This window comes from Callospermophilus lateralis, chromosome 9 (genome assembly GCF_048772815.1).
Source record: "Callospermophilus lateralis isolate mCalLat2 chromosome 9, mCalLat2.hap1, whole genome shotgun sequence".
NCBI lineage: Eukaryota > Metazoa > Chordata > Mammalia > Rodentia > Sciuridae > Callospermophilus > Callospermophilus lateralis.
The window spans coordinates 43789275-43808511 of record NC_135313.1 but is presented as its reverse complement, the minus strand read 5'-3'; the positions used below and the strand labels follow the sequence as shown (position 1 = coordinate 43808511).

The following is a 19237-nucleotide window of genomic DNA, read 5'->3' as shown; positions in this document are numbered from 1 at the left end:
TTTTATCGTAGAATTCCATGAACAAAATTGTGAAATGGTTTTCAATGGCTTGCAAAACTGGTTTCAGTTGAATTCAACAAATATTTGAATACCTAATAAAAGGTGCCAGCTGGATGCCATGGTACATGCTTGTAATGCCAGCAACTTGGGAAACTGAGGAAGGAAGATGCAAGTTCAAGAACAGACTCAGTAACTTAGTGAGACCCTGCCTCAAAATAAAAAAAAAAGAGAGAGAGAGAGAGAAGGAAACAAAGAGGGAGAGGGAAGGGAAAGGGGAGAGGGAAAAAGAAGGAAAAAAGGGAGAGAGGAAAGGAGAAAAAGAATGACGGGTGTAACTCAGGTAGAGTGTCCCTGGGTTCAATATATAGTACAAAAAAAAAAAAGGTGCAAAGTACTTTGCTAAGTAGTAGTAATTATAGGGCTTAAGCTTTATCATTTTAATGTCTGGGGAACTTTCCTTTAAGTTTAAATGAACAACAAGATTATTTTCATCACACATTTCTCATATTCATAATTTAAGTATGACTTAAATTTCTCATAATCATAATTTAAGTACATTCATGTAGGCATGTTTTCCTAAACTTAAAACTCTACACTGAATATTTAATACATGCAAAAAAGCTATTATGTTGATATAAAACATTAATTTTTACTTTCAGAAATATACATTAAGCTGGTGTTGTGGTTCAGTGGTAAGAGCGCTTGCCTAGCATGTGTGAGGTACTGGGTTCAATTCTCAGCACCACATATAAATAAATGAGTAAAATAAAATTCCATTGACATCTAAAAATTTTTTTAAAAAAAAGAAATATACATTAAAACCATTATTAACATTTCCTCCAAACAGTAATAATTCTTCTGATTAAAATTTAGTTAAACAGATCTGCAGTGTAATATCTGAAATGTACTATTATGAAATCTTTCCTTATAGAATCAAATTTTGATATCTGTTGATATCATTATGTGTTCATGTCTGCTCACCTGCTACTAAAAAACACCTATTAGTTTTTTACTTTGGGAACTTTTATAAATATCTTTGATGCACTTAGAGTAATTGTACTTCACCTAGGATAATTCTTGGATGCAAGAGTATTAAGAAAATTACTTTAATTACTTTGTTTAAACTCTCTGAACACTGTTGCTTAGTTGTCTTTTTCTATTAACATCTTGGTTTTATTTAGAACATCAACAAGGAAACCATCCTTTGTTATCTCAGGATAAATTCTACTTTGTTGTGGTCTTCTTCCAATATGATAATGGATTCAATATCTTAGTATTTTACTTAAATATTTGCATCTATATGCATAAGTATTGGGACTTAAACCATGCTACCTTCATAAATGGAAGTTTACTCCTTACTACAATGTCTCAGACAGAGTCCAAAAAAAAAACCCTCCATAACTTGAGGTATATGATCTCATTTTATGTTTTATTACCAAGATATTAAAATAGCATGGCTTCCCAGAAGTAAAGATGTTATTCTGGGAATTTTGCTTAACTTGGAAAAAAATGGGAAAGATGTAGCTTTAATGCCCTTACCCACTTTTAGTCATAAGTGATAAGAAAGACAAAACAGTGCTGGGGTTGTGGCTCACTGGTAGAACACTTGCCTAGCACCTGTGAGACACCTTCGAGCCTCAGCACCATATATAAATGAAAAAAAATAATGGTCCATTAACAACTAAAAAAAAAATATTTAAAAAAGAAAGACAAAACAATGCACATACTAAAGAATCCTCTTAAAAGACTTGTGCCACTTCTTAGCACAAAAGAAAAACAAATGATCTCAAAGATGTGGAGAAAATATTACATTTCATTAAAAAAAAACAAGACAATACCATTTCCCCTCTCCCCATTAAATTTATAACACAAAGGATGGGGAAAATATTCAATCTCCTATCATACCAAGGAATCCAAGAAGTAAATGGGACTCTGGTATTTACTAATGTATCTATAACATCTTTTCTGCAGGGCAATTTGTTAAAATGCATTAAAGGTTTAAAAATACATATTTACTTTGTGTTGGGTACTCCACTTCTAGGAATTTCTCTTTAAAATATGAGATACATACAAGTAATTATGTATAAAAAGAATGTTCAGTAGTGTTAGATATAATAGGAAGTGTTTAAAACAATCTAAATATCTAACAATTAAAGGTAAATTTTAGTTTAGTTATGATTAGACTAAAACAGAAAGACTCAAAATCATAAGTGAAAAAGGAAACTACAAACTGACACCACAAAAAAATAAAAAATAATTAGACATTATTATAAACAACTATAAGTCAACAAATATAATAATCTAGAAGAAATGGACAAATTTTCAGACACATACACTGTACCAAGATTGAATCATGAGAAATTAGGAAACTTGAGCAGTTCAGTAGTGAGTGATGAGATTGAATCAATAATAAAAACTTTCCCATAAAAGAAAAGCCCAGGACCAGATAGCTGAATTGCTGAAATACATCAAACATTGGAAGAATTAATACAAATTCTTCCTTAATTATTTTAAAAATATTGAAGAGAAGGGAATTCTTCAAAGCTCATACTACAAGGACTGAATCACTCTGATATCAAAACCAAATTAGGACACTGCAACAACCATAAAAAAATAAGCTATACATCAATATCTATGATTCTGAACACAGATTCAAAAATCCTTAACAAAATACTAGCAACCCAAATCCAACAGCACATTAAAAAGACTGTTCATCATGATCAAGTGGGATTCATCCCAGGGATGCAAGGATAGTTCAAAAATATGTAAATCAATAAATGTTACACACCACATCAACACAACATAGCACAAAAACATTATGAGCACCTCAGTAAATGGAGAAAAAGCATTTGATAAAATTTAACATCCCAGGCTGGTGATGTGACTAAATGGTAGAATACTTGGCTAGCATATATGAGGCCCTGAGTTTGATGACCAGCACCACAGTAAGGAAGGAAGGAAGGAAATAAGTAAATCAATCAACACCTCTTTATGATTAAAAACTCAGAACTAATAAATTAAGTTATAAAAGAAATATACCTCAACATCATAAAGGATATATTTAACAAACCAACAACCAACATCATACTGAATAGGGAAAAGCTGAAGGCTTTATTATCTAAAGTGTGGAATCAGGCAAAGATGCCCATTTTCAACACTTGTATTCAAAATAATACTAAAAGTTCTAGCCAGAGAAATTAGTTCAAGAGAGAGAAATAAAGGGCATTCAAATGGGAAAAGAGGAAGTCAAATTGTCCTTGTTGACAGCCAACATGATCCTACAGAGAGCAAACCCCAAAGTCTCCATCAAAAAAAGAAAAGAAAAGAAAACTTCTAGAACTAATGAATTAGCAAAGTTCCAAGATACAAATGAACATACAAATTCAATAGCACTGTCCTACACCAACACAAAATTATCTGGAAAAGAGATCAATAAAAATCAATCTCATTTACAATAGCTACAACAAAATAAAATGCCTGGAAATACATTTAACAAAAGAGGTAAAAGATCTATACAATAAAATTTATAAAAAAATGATGAGAAAAAATAAAGAGGACACAGACAAATTAAAAGATAGCCCACATTCATAGGTTGGAGGAATCAATAACGTTAAAATGTCCATAAAGATTAAATGTTCAAAGTGATCTTCAGACTCAATGAAAGCCTTATCAAAATACCAATGGAATTTTTTACAAAATGTAATACAAATATATATATATATTTCATATATATGTTGAAATATATGAAAATACCAATTTTCATTTTTCATGGGAAAAAAAAATCCTAAAATTTTTATTGAAGTACCAAAAACTGGGAATAGTGAAGGCCAACTTGAACAAAAAGAACAAAGCAGGATCCATTATACTGCCTGACTTTATACTACAAATTGGCATGAAAAACAGATACACAGGCCAACGGAACAAAATACAGAATCTAAAAGGAAACCCATGCATCCATAAACTGATTTTCAACAAAGATGTTAAGAACATGTAGTGGAAAAAGGACAGTCTCTTCAATAAATGATGTTGGAAAAAATGTATATCCATGGGAGATTAATTAAACTAGACTCCTGTCTCTTAATAGTTACAAAAATCAACTCAAAATGGATTATACTTAACTGTAAGACCTGAAACTACAAGAAAAAAAATGGGAAACACTGAGGACATTGAAATGGGCAAGAACTTTTCTTGACAAGACCTCAAAAGCACAAGAAATAAAAGCAAAAACAGATCAATGGTATGACATCAAACTACAAAGTTTCGCACAGGGGTGGGTATGTAGCTCAGTGGTAGAGCATTTGTCTAGCATGTATGAGGCCCTGGGTTAGATTTGTATCATTGCAAAAACACAAAAACAAAAAACTTCTGTCCAGCAAAGGAAACAACCATCAGAGTAAAAAAACACCCTACAAAATAGGAGGAAATATTTTCAAACTATACATCTGACTAGAGTTTAATACCCAGAATATGTAAATATATTTAAAAAAACTCAGTAGCAAAAAACAACAACAAAAAACAAGTAACTTACCTAAATAGTCACTTCTCAAAAAAAGACATATGAAAAAATGCTCAACATCATTAATCATCAGGGAAATGTAAATAAAACCACAAAGAGATAACACTTCAATAAGAAAAACTAGTATTAAAAAGACAAAAAGAAATAAGTAATGGCAAGGATGTAGAGGAAAATAAATTCTTGTATGCTGTCAGTGTACATGTAAATTATTGCAGTCACGCTGGAAAACAGTATGGAGGTTCCTCAAAACATTAAAATAGAACTACTAAATGATACAGCAATCCCACTATGAGGTATATATCCAAAGAAAATAAAGTCAGCATATTGAAGAGCCATCTGCACACCTATGTGCACTGCAGTACTATATCATAGGAAAGAAATGAAAACAATCTTGTTAATCAGTGGTTAATGGATAAGGAACATATGGTATAAATATACAGCAAAATACTACTAACCCTTAAAAAGATTGAAATCCTGTCATTTGTAACAACATGGGTGGAGTTAGAGGACATTATATGAAGTGAGATAAGCCAGGTACAGAAAGACAAGCACCGCCTGATCTGATGCTATAGTTACACCTCACACCCACTACAAAAATGAACTGAAAATACATTATAGGTCTAAAAGGAAAATCTCAAGCTATTATAAATATTTGTGATGTTGGTTTAGGTAAGAACTTTTAGATTAAACCACAACAGCACAATCTATAAAGAAAAAATAAGTAAACTGGACCATACAATTTAATAATTGGCAGGGCGTGGTGGCACATACCTGTAATCCCAGTGGCTCTGGAGACTGAGATAGGAGGATCGTGACTTCAAAGCCAACCTCAGCAACAGTGAGGCCCTAAGTTATTCAGTGAGTCCCTGTCTCTAAATCAAATACAAAATTTGGGCTGGGGATGTGGCTCAGTGGTCAAATACCCCCAAATTCAATCCCCAGTAACCCCCCCCCCAAAAAAAAATCTATCAAGGGCATAGTAATTAACTGTAAATATTTAGTGAGAGATTCCCTGAAGAATCATATTGTTGCTGGTCATTTTATTATTATTATAATTTAAAACCTTATCATCTTCCTAAAGAATTAAAGTCATCATACTATGGTAATACATGCATACCCATGTTTATAGCAGCACCATTCACAATAGGCAAACTATAGAACCAGTCTAGGTGTCCATCAATTGATGAATGGATAAAGAAAATGTGTTTTATATACACAATGGAGTTTTATTCACCCATGAGGAAAATGAAATTGTGTCGTTTTTAGGAAAATAGAGCTTGTTAAGCAGAATAAGCCAAACTCAAAAAGTCAAGGGTTATAAATTCTTTCTTATGTGGAAGCTAGACAGGAAAAAGGAAGAGAAAGGTGGCAGAGAATCTCCTGAAAATTGAAGACAGATCAGTAGAGAAAAGGGACCAAAGGGAGGCAAAGAAGAATGGTACCAGCCAAATTATATTGTTCTACTATGTGTATGTACAAATACATAACAATACATCCCACCATCATGTATAATTATAATACACCAATAAAAATATGGAAAAACCTTTTAATCCTGATTTAATTTAAAAGTATTAGTATGTCTTCATGATGCATTTTATCTTTAAAAAATCATTTCCTAGCTTTTTACTCAGAGAAGACCTAGATAGAACAGATATGATCATCTCATTAGCAATTAATCATCTCCCACATCAGCACCAAGATTGTGTCTCTAACACTATTTTCCAAATAAACAATGCAGGGCTTCTTGGAAAATTAACTGATTTTAAGTCTAGGGCAAAAAATACACAAAGTGAATCTGCAACATCTTTTCACATTCAACTATCAAAGACTACCATCATATATAATTATAATGCACCAATAAAAATATGGAAAAACCTTTTAATCGTGATTTAAATTAAAAGTATTAGTATGTCATGTCAAAGGACTCAGGAGTTAACTTAAAGAAGCTCTCATTGACAAAGATAGAATATTAATAATTTCAGTGGTTTGGAAAACATGATACGTGTTTAGCCCAGACATTGTTAAATTCTATAGAACAACCCCATTTCTTTTTTTAAATTTTTTAATTCTAATTTGTTATATATGACAACAGAATGCATTACAATTCATAGTATACATACAGAGCACACTTTTTCATATTTTGGTTGAATACAAAATATATTCACTCTATTCCTGTCTTCATACATGTACTTTGAATAATGATTTCAATCTCATTCCACCATAATTTCTTACCACATGCCCTCTCCCTTCCCCTTCCATTCCTTTGCCCTATCCATAGTTCAGAACAACCCCATTTCTTATCAAATAAACTGTGAATGAGCAGAGAGGAAGAGTTTGAAGGAGAAAGAGTAAGAAAAGGAGGAAAGCTGCAGATTTAAATAATTGAGGGACATAATAATCAGTTGTAATGTACACATATATGTAGAACATTATTTGGACAAAGTATAAAAAGAAAAGAGAATTTATGAAACAATCTGGAAATTTTAAAATAGTATTTGGATATTTAATTATAATGAATTGCTGTTATTTTTATAAGTAATAACTTGATAATATATATATTTTAAAATTTTGTAGTTATAGGTGGACAGAATGTCTTTATTTTATTTATTTTTATGTGGTGTTAAAGATGGAACCCATTGCCTACACATGCTAGGCAAGCGCTCTACCACTGAGCTACAGCTCCAGCCCTTAATTATATATCTTTAAAGTTCTTGTTTTAAAAAGATGCACAATGAATGATTCATGCACAAAATGATATGGACTCTGAGGTCTGCTTCAAGATGAGGGAGAACACAAGGGGTTGGGGACATATATGAAACAGGAGTCCACAAGTTGAGAATGATTAAAACTGAGTAATAAGAACATAGAGGTTCTCTATTCTCTTCATGTGTTTTTGTAAATGTTTGAAAGTTTTCATGATAAAAAGTTTTTAAAAGAAGGTGTTAATTTCTACCAGGAAAAATAAAACTGAAGCTTGGGAACAAACAAAAGTAATACTTCTCAAAATGTGGTCTAATGATCAAATGCCTCTTCACAAGCACTTGCAGGGCCTGTTTCAAAATACAGATTCCCTCCAAATCTAGAACCTCTGGGAATCTACTTGGGAATTTGAACTGTGTGTTGAATTTTTTATAAATATTGCTTTATGAAAACTTATGAAAGAAAGAACTTATGAAAAAAAAGGTCTTCCTAGGTGGCTTATTAAGACTGCATCCTTAGAGAAGAACTGGGTCTCAAAAGAGCATTTCAAACTCTTTTTCCTGGAAATTTATTTTTGAGTATTACATATCCAAAGGATTTACAATGCTAGTTTGTTTTTATTTTTATCCTATTCATATTTAAGTAACCCTTTAGTGAGTTTCATAATAAAAAACTCTTATAATGCAGGTACTTATGATTACACTTATTTTACAGACAAGGAAACTGAGGCATAGAGTTCTTGAAACATTCTCAAAGTTGTACAGTGAATTAGAGCTGTCAGATTTGAAAGTTAAGAATTTATATTTTTAGGATGGAATTTTCTTATCCAGGGGTGTGAAATAATTTCCTAACTACTTCAAAGAGTAATTGATGGGATGCTACAGTTTTTTTTCTGCTTCTGTTGCATTTTGTTTTATTTATTGATAGGGATTAAGTTAATTTTTATAATGAAACTCTTCTTATCAGAAATTATGATTTTAGAATCCAAAACCACTAGTCATGAATAATAAAGACAAAAATGAGATATTGTATAGCTCAGAAACTTCTATTACTCTAAGAGAACTTATCTCTCTAATAAAGGACTACATTACACTGGCTTCAGAGATCTAGCTTCAGATTTTGTTTCCCAAGAAGGACACGTCTTTTCTACAGATTCCTCTCTAGTTCTTTCTCTAATAAGTAACTTTATTTGTATTTCATAAGGGACATAATATTTTAGCTACTGCCCTTATGGGATTCATTAAAGACTTCATGTTCTTCAAGAAAACAAAGTTTATGAATGAATGAATTCCTGAATTGAATAAGTGAAAGAATGATTTAGGATCTCATAAGTCTTCTGAGAGGAATGTTCAACCTAGATAAAGGTTTCTTAAAAGAGTCAAACTAAACACTTTAAACTGTGTACATTGTAGAAGAAAACACAATCACAGGTTTATATCCACAGAGGACTCTATCTACTTGTTTTTTGTCTTAACTTGACTCCAAGTAAAATCACAAGTTTATTAGTACCAGTGGCATAATAATTTCTGATTCTTCAAACAAAATAGCATCCCAAGTTCTAAGTGCCCAACTTCCCTCAAACACTTTCATCTCCTCCCACTTCCCTTGATCCTACATACATTCCTCCTGCAAAAGACATCCTGTGACCCTACTTTCAGAAGGCTTCAACCACATAGCCTCAAGCACAGTGGAAGCCACACCTATGATTAACATTAAACCAACAGTAAGTATTGCTTTGGTGATCCAGAATTTAACCTCAGCCTTACACACCCAACTTCCACTATAAAATCATTGGGCACTCAAACACATATCCATGTGTTGTTTTGTTTTGTTTTCCTAGGTCAAGTTAACATTGCAATGATTTTTAAACCAAATAAAACCTACAGGCAAACACAGGTGAACTGAGGTAACTTGCTTGCTTACACCATAGCAATACAAGTGGAATTTTCCTGACTAGTTGCTTCACAAAGAGAAACTAATTTAAGATGCCACGACAGAAATATATGGTGGCCATAAATAAATTTTGATGAACGACTTGTTAAAATTTTATTATTGCCAACTAAGGGTAAAACCACCTCAGCTAAGAAGACTTCTGTATTATAATGAGGGGATTCTATAAAGAAAAATATACTCTGAATTTGTAAATAGTTATCACTACTATATCATGTATACTTTACTTGTTCTTGTTGATTCACTCAGGTGGACACATATCTGCATCATGATTTTCCTTCCTTCATTTTTTTTACAGTACTAGGGCTTGAACCCAGGACCTCATGCACCCAGCTGCATTCCCAGCCATTTCTATTTTATTTTGAGACAGGGTCTTGCTAAATTGCTATGTTGTAAGGTTGGCCTGGAACTCGTGATTTTTCTCCCTCAGCCTGCCCAGTAGCTGAGATTATGGTGAGTGCTGCAGCATCTAACTTTCTGCATGTTTTAAAAGTGTCAAATTACAAATTTGGTACAACACATGCCTAATCACTATTTGCTACTCCTCTGATATTAAACGTTCAATAACTACTTTATTTAACTGACTCAACCATGTACCATGATCTAACTCACAGAGATGGTTGTGTTTAATTTTGCTTCTTCAAAAATGTAATCCAGGGTAGGGGTTGTGGCTCAGTGACAGAACACTCGCCTCGCATATGTGAGGCACTGGATTCAATCCTCGGCACCACATAAAAACAAATAAAGAAAATATATTTTTAAAAGTGTAAAATAAAACATTTTAAGCATGTCCTTAGTTGTTTGGACATTCAGAGGACAGTGGCATCCATGTGGCAGAGTTCAAAGAAGATAAGACAATTTTGATAAACAGACATGTAAAGGTATGTACGGCAAGTACAGGCAGCCTGTAAAGCATCTTTCACTGGTGTCATTCACAAGCCACCCTGACTGCTAGATTATAAAACAGAAACACCAATAAGAACTCTTCGAATGGAGGTAGGAGGAGAGCAGAGTTGAGACCAGGATAAGAAATGTGAGGTGCCTGGGTGGAAAATTCAGAGAGACACACACTTGCAGGACCTGAGAGTGAGTGCATCTTTAAATTTTGCACCCTAGGCACACACTCATCTCATCCTAAGCCCCTGATCTTACAAAAGCCCCAAAGAGATTGTGGCTACAGGATCAGGTACAAGGGTCCCTAATCTTCACATTCCACAGCTAAAGCTAAACTTCAGTATCAATCTTATCTCAAACAGAAAACATCTACTCACCTCTAGCCCAGTCCTTGAAGATTCTAACTTCTCCCTTGAAGGGGCCAAGACCAGCCCAGTGTGCTTTATTACTAGGGCAAAGTCCCTGCATTCTCCCCTCAAACTTCTGTGATAAGAACCAAGTAGTCCCTCTCTCAAATCCTCCAACCATCCTAGTAAACACCAGACCAGTATCCAGGCCCTCTACCTTCTGACAGAATTCCTTAGATTGTGATATTACCGCTCCTTGATTTCATCTCCTGGGTCCTATCCATATTCCTGCCCAACACAACGAACCAGGACTGTCTATTTGCTGAGAGTGTCCTTTACCTTGCTGGTCTAGCTGCTTAAGAGTCTGTGGTGCAGTCTATTTCTTTACAAGTGGATCTCAGTTTTTTCTACCCTATCAGAGTTAATAGAACCATCAAATCATTGTGAAAACCAAAAAATGTCTTCATATATTTTTTAAATCATCAGCTAGGGATACCCCTAGCCTTGATGAGAATCATTGGAAGAAAAGACATATCTTCAGTAAGAAACAAGTCAAGAACTTCAAAGCCTGGATTTTTCTATTTTAATGATTCATAAACCTTGTTTGTGTAAAAATTATCTAGGATAACTGCTGACCTATTTAACACACATTCTTGTAAAGCTTAATATGTGCCTGAAACTATTAAAGAACTCCCTATCAATATAATCTCATTTAAATCCTTACCATAACCCTTTGAGTTAGGCACTGTTATTACTCCCATTTTATGGATTAGGAAACTGGGACTTGAGAGATTAATGATTTACCCAAAGTCACACATCACATAAATGTAAAAGCTAAAATTCAAAGCTAGGAGTTTTGAATACAGGGTTAATGGTAATAAGCACTATTCTATAAGGCAAACAACCAGATCCCATGCCCAAATGTTAGACTGAGTAAGTCTTAAAAAAAAAAAAAAAAGACTAGGAAGTCTGTATCTGAATAAGACTTTCGGGTGATTTTATATATGAGAAGGGCACTCACCTATGGACTGATATTTGGGAACCACAGAACTATACCAGACTTCATTTGGGAAAGACAGAGGACAAATTTACATTGGAGTATACTGAAAAAGCATGGAAGAATAATAATTGAGGACTGTTCATTCAGAACCTCAGAATACAGGCTAATAGCATCACTTTAATAAAATGATCCATGATGAACTATATATTGATGGAATAAAATAAAGGATGTAGCATCATAGGAATATTATAAATACATTAATAAACATGAAATTATCCTATTATTTAGAATACACAACAGCAATGTATCATGAACAGAGGAAGAATAGCCTAGCTGGTTGTAGAGTGGGCTGCAGATGGATAGTCCTGAACCAGTTGGGCATGAAAAATAATATCAGCTAACCCCGAAGTGTGAGGTTAAACAGCACAGAACTTGCAGCAACTGAAGAAGTAAATAGAAGCAATTGGATAAACATGAAAAGAAAAAACTATAAAAATGTAGAAACAGGTTAGCACCATGCCAATATGATTATTATCACTTTGTTTAGTATTGTCATCCTGAGTGATTCCTTTGAAGAAAACAAAAACAACAGAAGAAGGCAAAGTCATAAACAACAACCCACTTTTAAAAGGAAATTAACTGATGTATACCAATAAGCACTTTGTGGATACTCAATATGGACATAATTGTGAGTCAAAAAATCAATTTAAACATTAACTACAATTCATACTTTTCTAGCCCTTACAATAGATGATCGGGTGCAAAGAGGACTGTGTTGGGATGCTCAGTCTCTTTAGTTTTATATATAAACTTCATCTCTAAACACTAGTTAAAAAGATATTCCAATTGATGAAGTTCATTCCAAGGTTTTTGAAAATGGATCCAGAGGTGGTTTAAAAGAGAAATGCCACCGATTTCATTAATATAACATCTGGAGTAAGAGTCTTTAAAAAACATTTACCTTGTACCTTAGCCTCCAAAACTAAATGAACTTTTCCAAAATTTCAGCATACTACATAGTTTCTTTTACCTTTCTATTAAGAAAGGTAAATAAAGTTCACTTTCATCAAACCTCTTCAACTTACTATAACCCCAAGTTTCATTTTTCACTGCTCTTTCATATCCTGGAACTAAGTGATACTTACCTTTAGAACCCCTATGTCTTTGCAAAACAAGAGTCTTTCTACTACCCTGCATTTTTCTATTATATTTTCCCCTAATAGAGTTTCAACCATATTAATTATAACTACATAATTAGTACATAATAATTACATATTAATTATAACACTTAACCAATTTGGTAATTTCTATTTCAAAGAGAATTGGATGGATGTTAATAATTGACAATTGTCACATGCAAGCATGTTAACAGATTAATGGAACTCCTAAGTATACAGCACAACCATCTACCACCATACCCATTCTGTTCACACCTTCTGAAGGTGACAGAAATGAACACGTTAATTAACATGACCCAAAAGGATAGCTATTCTAAGACATATAAAAACAAAAATAAAGGTTTATAAACTTAAAATTATTTTCATAAATGTTTCCATATTCAACTTTATAAATAAACTAGTTTTCTAACACTTAATCATTGATTTAATTCAATATTACCTCAAGGTTTTAAGTTATGGATTTATGTTTCAATTTATGCAGTACCAAATATAATTATTATTGATATAAAAAGTTTATCTGAATGCTCATTTTTTTCATAAATTTAAACATTATGAAGTAGTAATACAAACTTGATTAATCAATAAAATAAGTTTAGTAAATTTCAGTAGTGTATCTTTTTATGAGAAAACAAATCTAAATGTTATAAAGTATAAAACATGTACATGTATTTTACTTAACATTGATACATCAGAGAAAAGACATATAATTGCTTTTCTTTATTAAACCAAATTTATTGATTCAATTTCATTTTTCCAAAGATTCACGTTAATTACATAAATGTGATTCTTAAAATGTTTCTGAGCTAGCAGTTTTATAAGAAGAAATTTTTTCCTAAAAGTCTAGCACATTTAAAGTACTGGGGATTTATACAACTGCTTATAAACTCTATAAACCAGAGGCATTTTAACTTTAGGGACATTATAGTAGATTTATTAATAACCCTCTAACACATGAAAGATAAAACCTGTTAAAAGTATAAACACAGAGACATACAGAGCTTATTGCTTTAGTTTTACAACCTCAATTTCAGATTGCAAGAAAAACACAGAAACAAAACTTCACCAGTTCAAATCTTACATAGCTATTCTCCTTCTTAGTGGGTACAAAATTAATTTGAAATCACAAAAGACAAAAAAACTAACAAACTGGGTTCACTGGCATCTCTCTTCTAAAAGAGACTAGATGTCTGTCATCCAACAAATATCACCAAATGGTTAAAACATAAATCTAAAATTCCAATCATTGCCACTGCCTCTGTGGAATAACTTATTAGAAATGTAATAAAGCAAAAAAAAAAAAAAAAAAGAAAGAAAGAAAGAAAGAAAAGGTAAAACAATAAAAAGAAAAAGTATGGATTTTATAATCTTTAGGATTTACTCCAAAAGCCAATAAAATATATACCTCTTTTAATTTGGCAACCCTAACCACAAGTCGACAAAAACATATCAGGTCAGTACAGTTTTGTTCCAGCACTGTATGTCTTTAATCTTCACCTTAGCTTCGTATCTTTGCCTAGATAATAAACATTAACTGTATTTCTACTGAGCTACTATTCTTTATATTTACCACTGGGAGGCGCATATGACCTTGGATGTGAGGGAGTGAAGGGATGGCAAAAGCGCTTTTACCTCCAATCCACTAGGGGACGACTCGGGAACCTCGCAGGCTCCGCAACCAGGTTCTGCGCTTTTGCACTGTAGCTATGCGCATGCGCAGAGATACTTTTGAGCCAGACCTGGTCTGCGCGTGCGTCCAAGTGAGAGTGCAAATGACATTGGTAGGATTCAGAAGGGAGATGGAAGGGTGGAGCCTCTGAGAGCGCGCACGCGTCGTGTTTGGGACTAAAGGCGGCTGACGCTTGCAGTGTGCAGCCTGCGTATGCTGCGCGGCGTGGAGATGCCCATCCGTGGGACGCGGTCAGACGATAGCGCTGTGTTGTTTTCCACCGATTACTCGACCGCACAGAAGGAGGAGCTTAGCAACAAGGTGAGCGTGGGATGCAAGGAGAAACTTCGGGGCCCAGGACGGGCCCCAGAGATGGTCTGCCGCGAGCAACCTGGGGAGTTGGCTCCACCTCAGCTTTGCCGTTCTGCTTTGTTCTTCTCATTCGTAGCGCTTGACAGCTGCAGTTAATCCTTTCTTGAAATAGTTGCGTTAACTTAAGGGAGACCTTGAAACTTGCCTGGAGACTAGACCCAGGTGAGGGTCACATTGGGGCGGAGGTTTTGGTTGATTTTTGCCCCCTTGCTCATTTTAAACCAGCCAAACCTCAAATCTGTTGAGCCACGAATATTCTCCACCCAGTTATCCGTGCCAGCAAACTGGGAGTCATCCTTGATGTCCATCACGAAGACCTATATGTTCTGCGTCTGAAGCTCATTTCAAACATGCCCCTTTCATCTCAGTGCTGAGTACACTCTTAACGCCACCGAGCAGCCACCTTCATCTCCTGTCGGGACCCCAGCAAAGGCTTACGAAGGTCCCTCCTCCTCTGTCAGTTGTTACTTTTTCTTACCTAGATTATAACATGCGTTTGATTGTCACTTCTCTCCTGAGAAAAAGGGGAAGAGGAAGTCAACATAGCATTAATCTTAACTGCCATAAATAGACAAAATCTTAAACCTCCATGAAGAAGAATAGGTATAGCCTCTCACATATTACAAGTGTCCTAGATTCTACTTGGTTCTGCCCCAAACTATCAGTGACATGTTGTGCAAGTGTCTTTTATCTCCCTATATCAGTATCCTTCTTTGACATAAAAACTATATCTGCCATTCCTAAAATAAATGGAAAAGTACTGTACAAGCAAACTAAATTCTGGAGAAGATTGTACAGATTTTGCCTCGGAATTTAATTCAATCTAGTCCACACCTCTGTCAATTGTGGAGACAGGTGCACATTCATAGTGGTAGGGATGATTTTTCAAAATATAGCCCAGACTGATTGTTACCATAGTAAGCCATTTACTACTGATGTAGTTACTGAAAAGAGTTTTAAAAATATTTGTTTTTACTTAATTGAGCTGTCTTCTACTGATTAAAATGTGTAGTCTAGTTCAACAGTGCCAACACTGTGCTTAGTCTAATATCCAAAGGGGAATGATTCAATCACAAAAGTGATAACATCATACTGCCCCAGATAGGGCATTTAGTACTATTTGGTAGATCTAACTGTCTGAATGTATCATTTAGTACATAAGTTGTTAAATATGGAAAATGGAAAACCCCAAGATAGTGCAGCCTGGGGAAAGGAAAGAAAAAGCCATACATTGATAGCTTTCGTCTCTTTGAGATAAATCCTTTTTAGATGCTGGCCACTGGTGGGGAGAAAGTGTTTCATGAAACCTAGAATGATAGTCTCTAGGAAACACTAATCTCTTCCAGATAAATCCTCTCTAGGCGCTGATCACTGACCCCCAACCCAAAAATCCAAATTCCTGAGTGCCCAAACTGACACACTCATTAAATTACTTCTCAGTATAACTTATATAAGTCTAAACTCCTCCTTTGGCCAGTGGCTCATTTTCCACCAGGAAAATGGGTCCATTCCTGTGGGTATAATCCCATTCCTGAACGAAAGGCTGAAGTGATCCTTGAAGTTTGCGTCCAGTCCAGTCCTTTTTCGCTAACATAAGTCATGAAAAGCATTAGCAATTAGAAAAAATAGCCCACCTCTTATTCCATTTTTTTAAGCTAACACATAACTTTTAAAAGTTAATCAAAAGATTGGTATTACTTTTGGTGCATGTTGCCTGTTTTTAATAAAAGGTATAAACTGTGTTTAGTAAACTGACCCTTGGCATGAATGCTGCTTACTAAAATCAACTTCTCTGTCTGAACTCATTGGTTGCCTAACTCTTGGCAGATAAAACCACTGTTTCCTCCTCTTTTTCCTACCTGTCTCCCCTCATAGACTGCTGTTGGAAAGAACCTATATATTTACAGATTGCCGATTTGGACAGTTAGTATGTGATAGCCCCTTATTCTAGCTCATCTTTCAAGTTTTAAAAGAGTCACTTCACTGTCTTTATTGAGCATACTTTGAAAACCTCTGATTTAAAGAGTTTTTCTTTATTTCAATAGATTAAAGAACAAAAAATTGTTGTGGATGAACTTTCTAACCTGAAGAAGAACAGGGTAAGTTATTAGAGGAATTCTGAATAGTATGTTGCGGGGTGGGGGGGGATTGAATGTTTGTATTAACTATATAATAAAGTTATAAGAATTATGTGTAAGAATTGCATCTGGCTGGGTGCGGTGGCACATGCCTATAATCCTAGCAACTTGGGAGGCTGAGGCAGGAGGATCACAAGTTCCAGGCCAGCCTCAGCAACTAAGCAAGGGCCTAAGCAATTTAGTACAACCCTGACTCAAAATAGGAAGAGCTGGGGACGTGGCTCAGTGGTAAGGCACCTCTGGGTTCAATGTCTAGTAACAAGAAAAAAGGAAAAGAATTCTATCTGTGTAAGATTTCAGCATCTTTTTAAATTGTAAACGTATTCCTAGTTTGGGCTTTTTTTTTTTTTTATGTGTATATAGATAGATTTCATAGTTGAAGATGTTTTCCCAATCATTCACATTATCATTGGAACAAATGTCACTAATTGTACTTTGGTATCTTGGAGCTACAATCACCAATGATCCTATTTTGTACTTGAATTGGTGTTTTCTTTTGAAGCAAATGATCTTTAAATATGTTGAGAAGAAGGGATACTGTTCCTTTAATTGATTGTAGAAAACTGTTAACAAAAAAGGATAAATTGCTTCTCCTTCCTCCAAAAAATTGTAGACAAATCTTCTAAATATTCGATATGGTTATTTAATTCCATTTCCATCAACATTCATTAATAAGCAAGTTACTGCTCCATGTATAACTACACTGTGAAAACTCATTTTAAAGTTCAAAAAGAAATGATTCTAAGCTCTTTAAAGCATTTTAAAGATTATTTAATAACTGACAATTTAGACATTTGTGATATTGTCTCTTGTATGATATTAGAGGTTATGTCAAATTAATGCAAGCTTTCTGGAGGAAAAATTGATGGGATGTAGCAAAGCCTTAAAAATGTATAACCCAGCAGTTCTATTTGTAGTAATTAATACTTAAGACAACAGTGGAAGCACACAAGAATTTAGTTGTAGCATTAATTAGTGAAGAGCTGGAAATACTTTATTAGAGGACTAAGCAAATAAACTATAGTATGTTTTACCCTATAATATTGTAAAAGAACACTTACTGATAAGAAAGTATTCTCAATACTTTTCTGATAAAGTAAATAATGTGTAGTTTGGTAGGAGGCTTTTTTGTTTAAAGAAAATGGTATTGTATACACAGAGGGAAAAAAATTTTACTTCAGCATAAATAGTATCAATGGTGTGGTCGCATACCTTTATTTGTTCATTTGTTTTTGCTTAAGTATTAGTCTTAACATTTTATTCCTGAAATTCAAGAATAAGTTATAATAGCGTCTAGAGTTTTCACATCTACTCTTTTTAGATCAAATCTTAATGTTAGCCTAAATTATGTTTTGCAGAAAGTATATAGGCAACAACAGAACAGCAACATATTCTTTCTTTCAGACCGAACAGAAATGCTTTCTGAAAACAAAAGTAAGTTGTTGAGGTTTTTTCCTTTGTTTGTTTGTTTGTTTTAGTGTTTTATGTGGAAAGGCACAGAAAATCTTTTGTAGGTTTTCTATGAAAATTCATAATGATGCCTCAATTAAATTATATACAAATGTTTAGCTATATTTCTAAAGGTTGACAGTGATTTGTTTCAAGTTATCTTTCCAAATATAGTAACAAAAAACCCCATAAGATGTGTTGGAAAGCAGTAGTTATTAACATGCACTTAAGAATTTGAGAGATCTATTTAGGAAAATCCATTATACCATTTTCTCCCTTTGTTTCTGTGAGGTCAGCAGCAGTGACCAAAAGGAGGCAGATTTAAAAAGGCTGCTGATCGAGGCTTTATTGAGATTTTGCTCCTAGGCGAGACCCTCAGACCAACAGGGTGGGTCTGAGGAAAAGTGGACGGCTCAACTGGACTGGAATTTTTATTGGGATTAGGGCAGGAAGGGAGGGTTTGGGACAGGAAAGGGGGATTTTTAGAGTCCCTTGTCCTACTGGGGTTGGTCTAAGGGAGCTGGCCAAGATCCAGGATTGGCCAGGAGACACCACTGATTGACAGGTGGTTGGATCAGCACCTGATTGGTGGTTCTTTTGTGTGCAGGTTGCTTGGTGCTTTGTTCCTCAGCCACCTCCATCAACCTAACAGTGACTTTTGGTGAAATACTTTGATCCTCTAAGGTCTCATGGGGTTTAAAATAAGATTGTATGTAAAAGTGCTTAGCCAAATGCCTGAACTAAAATAAGAACTTATTGCACACTATTTCTCTGAAAGATTAATATGCTTTGTTAGTAGCCCATTATAAATTATTATTGGCCCTCACACAGTATGTGTACTTGTTTAGTTTGATCTTGGTAAGTAGCCTGTGTTGGCTTATGAATTACTAAGTAAAAGTTCAAGAATTTTACTTAATTTTTTTTTCTTCCCTTCCACAGATATCTTGGATGAACTGAAAAAAGAATACCAAGACATAGAAAATTCAGAGAAAACTAAAATCAAGAAATAGTCATGTTGATTTCATAA

The 19237-nt window shown here is 34.2% G+C and overlaps 1 protein-coding gene across 1 annotated transcript; it reads left to right on the top strand.

Moving 5' to 3' along the window:
* The first annotated feature begins 14361 nt into the window (after positions 1-14361).
* Asdurf (ASNSD1 upstream open reading frame) lies at positions 14362-19237 on the top strand. The gene is made up of 4 exons (XM_076865900.1): positions 14362-14572; positions 16669-16722; positions 18120-18195; positions 19150-19237. Exons 1-4 carry the CDS (start codon positions 14465-14467, stop codon positions 19218-19220), a joined length of 309 nt encoding a protein of 102 aa, XP_076722015.1. The 5' UTR covers positions 14362-14464; the 3' UTR covers positions 19221-19237.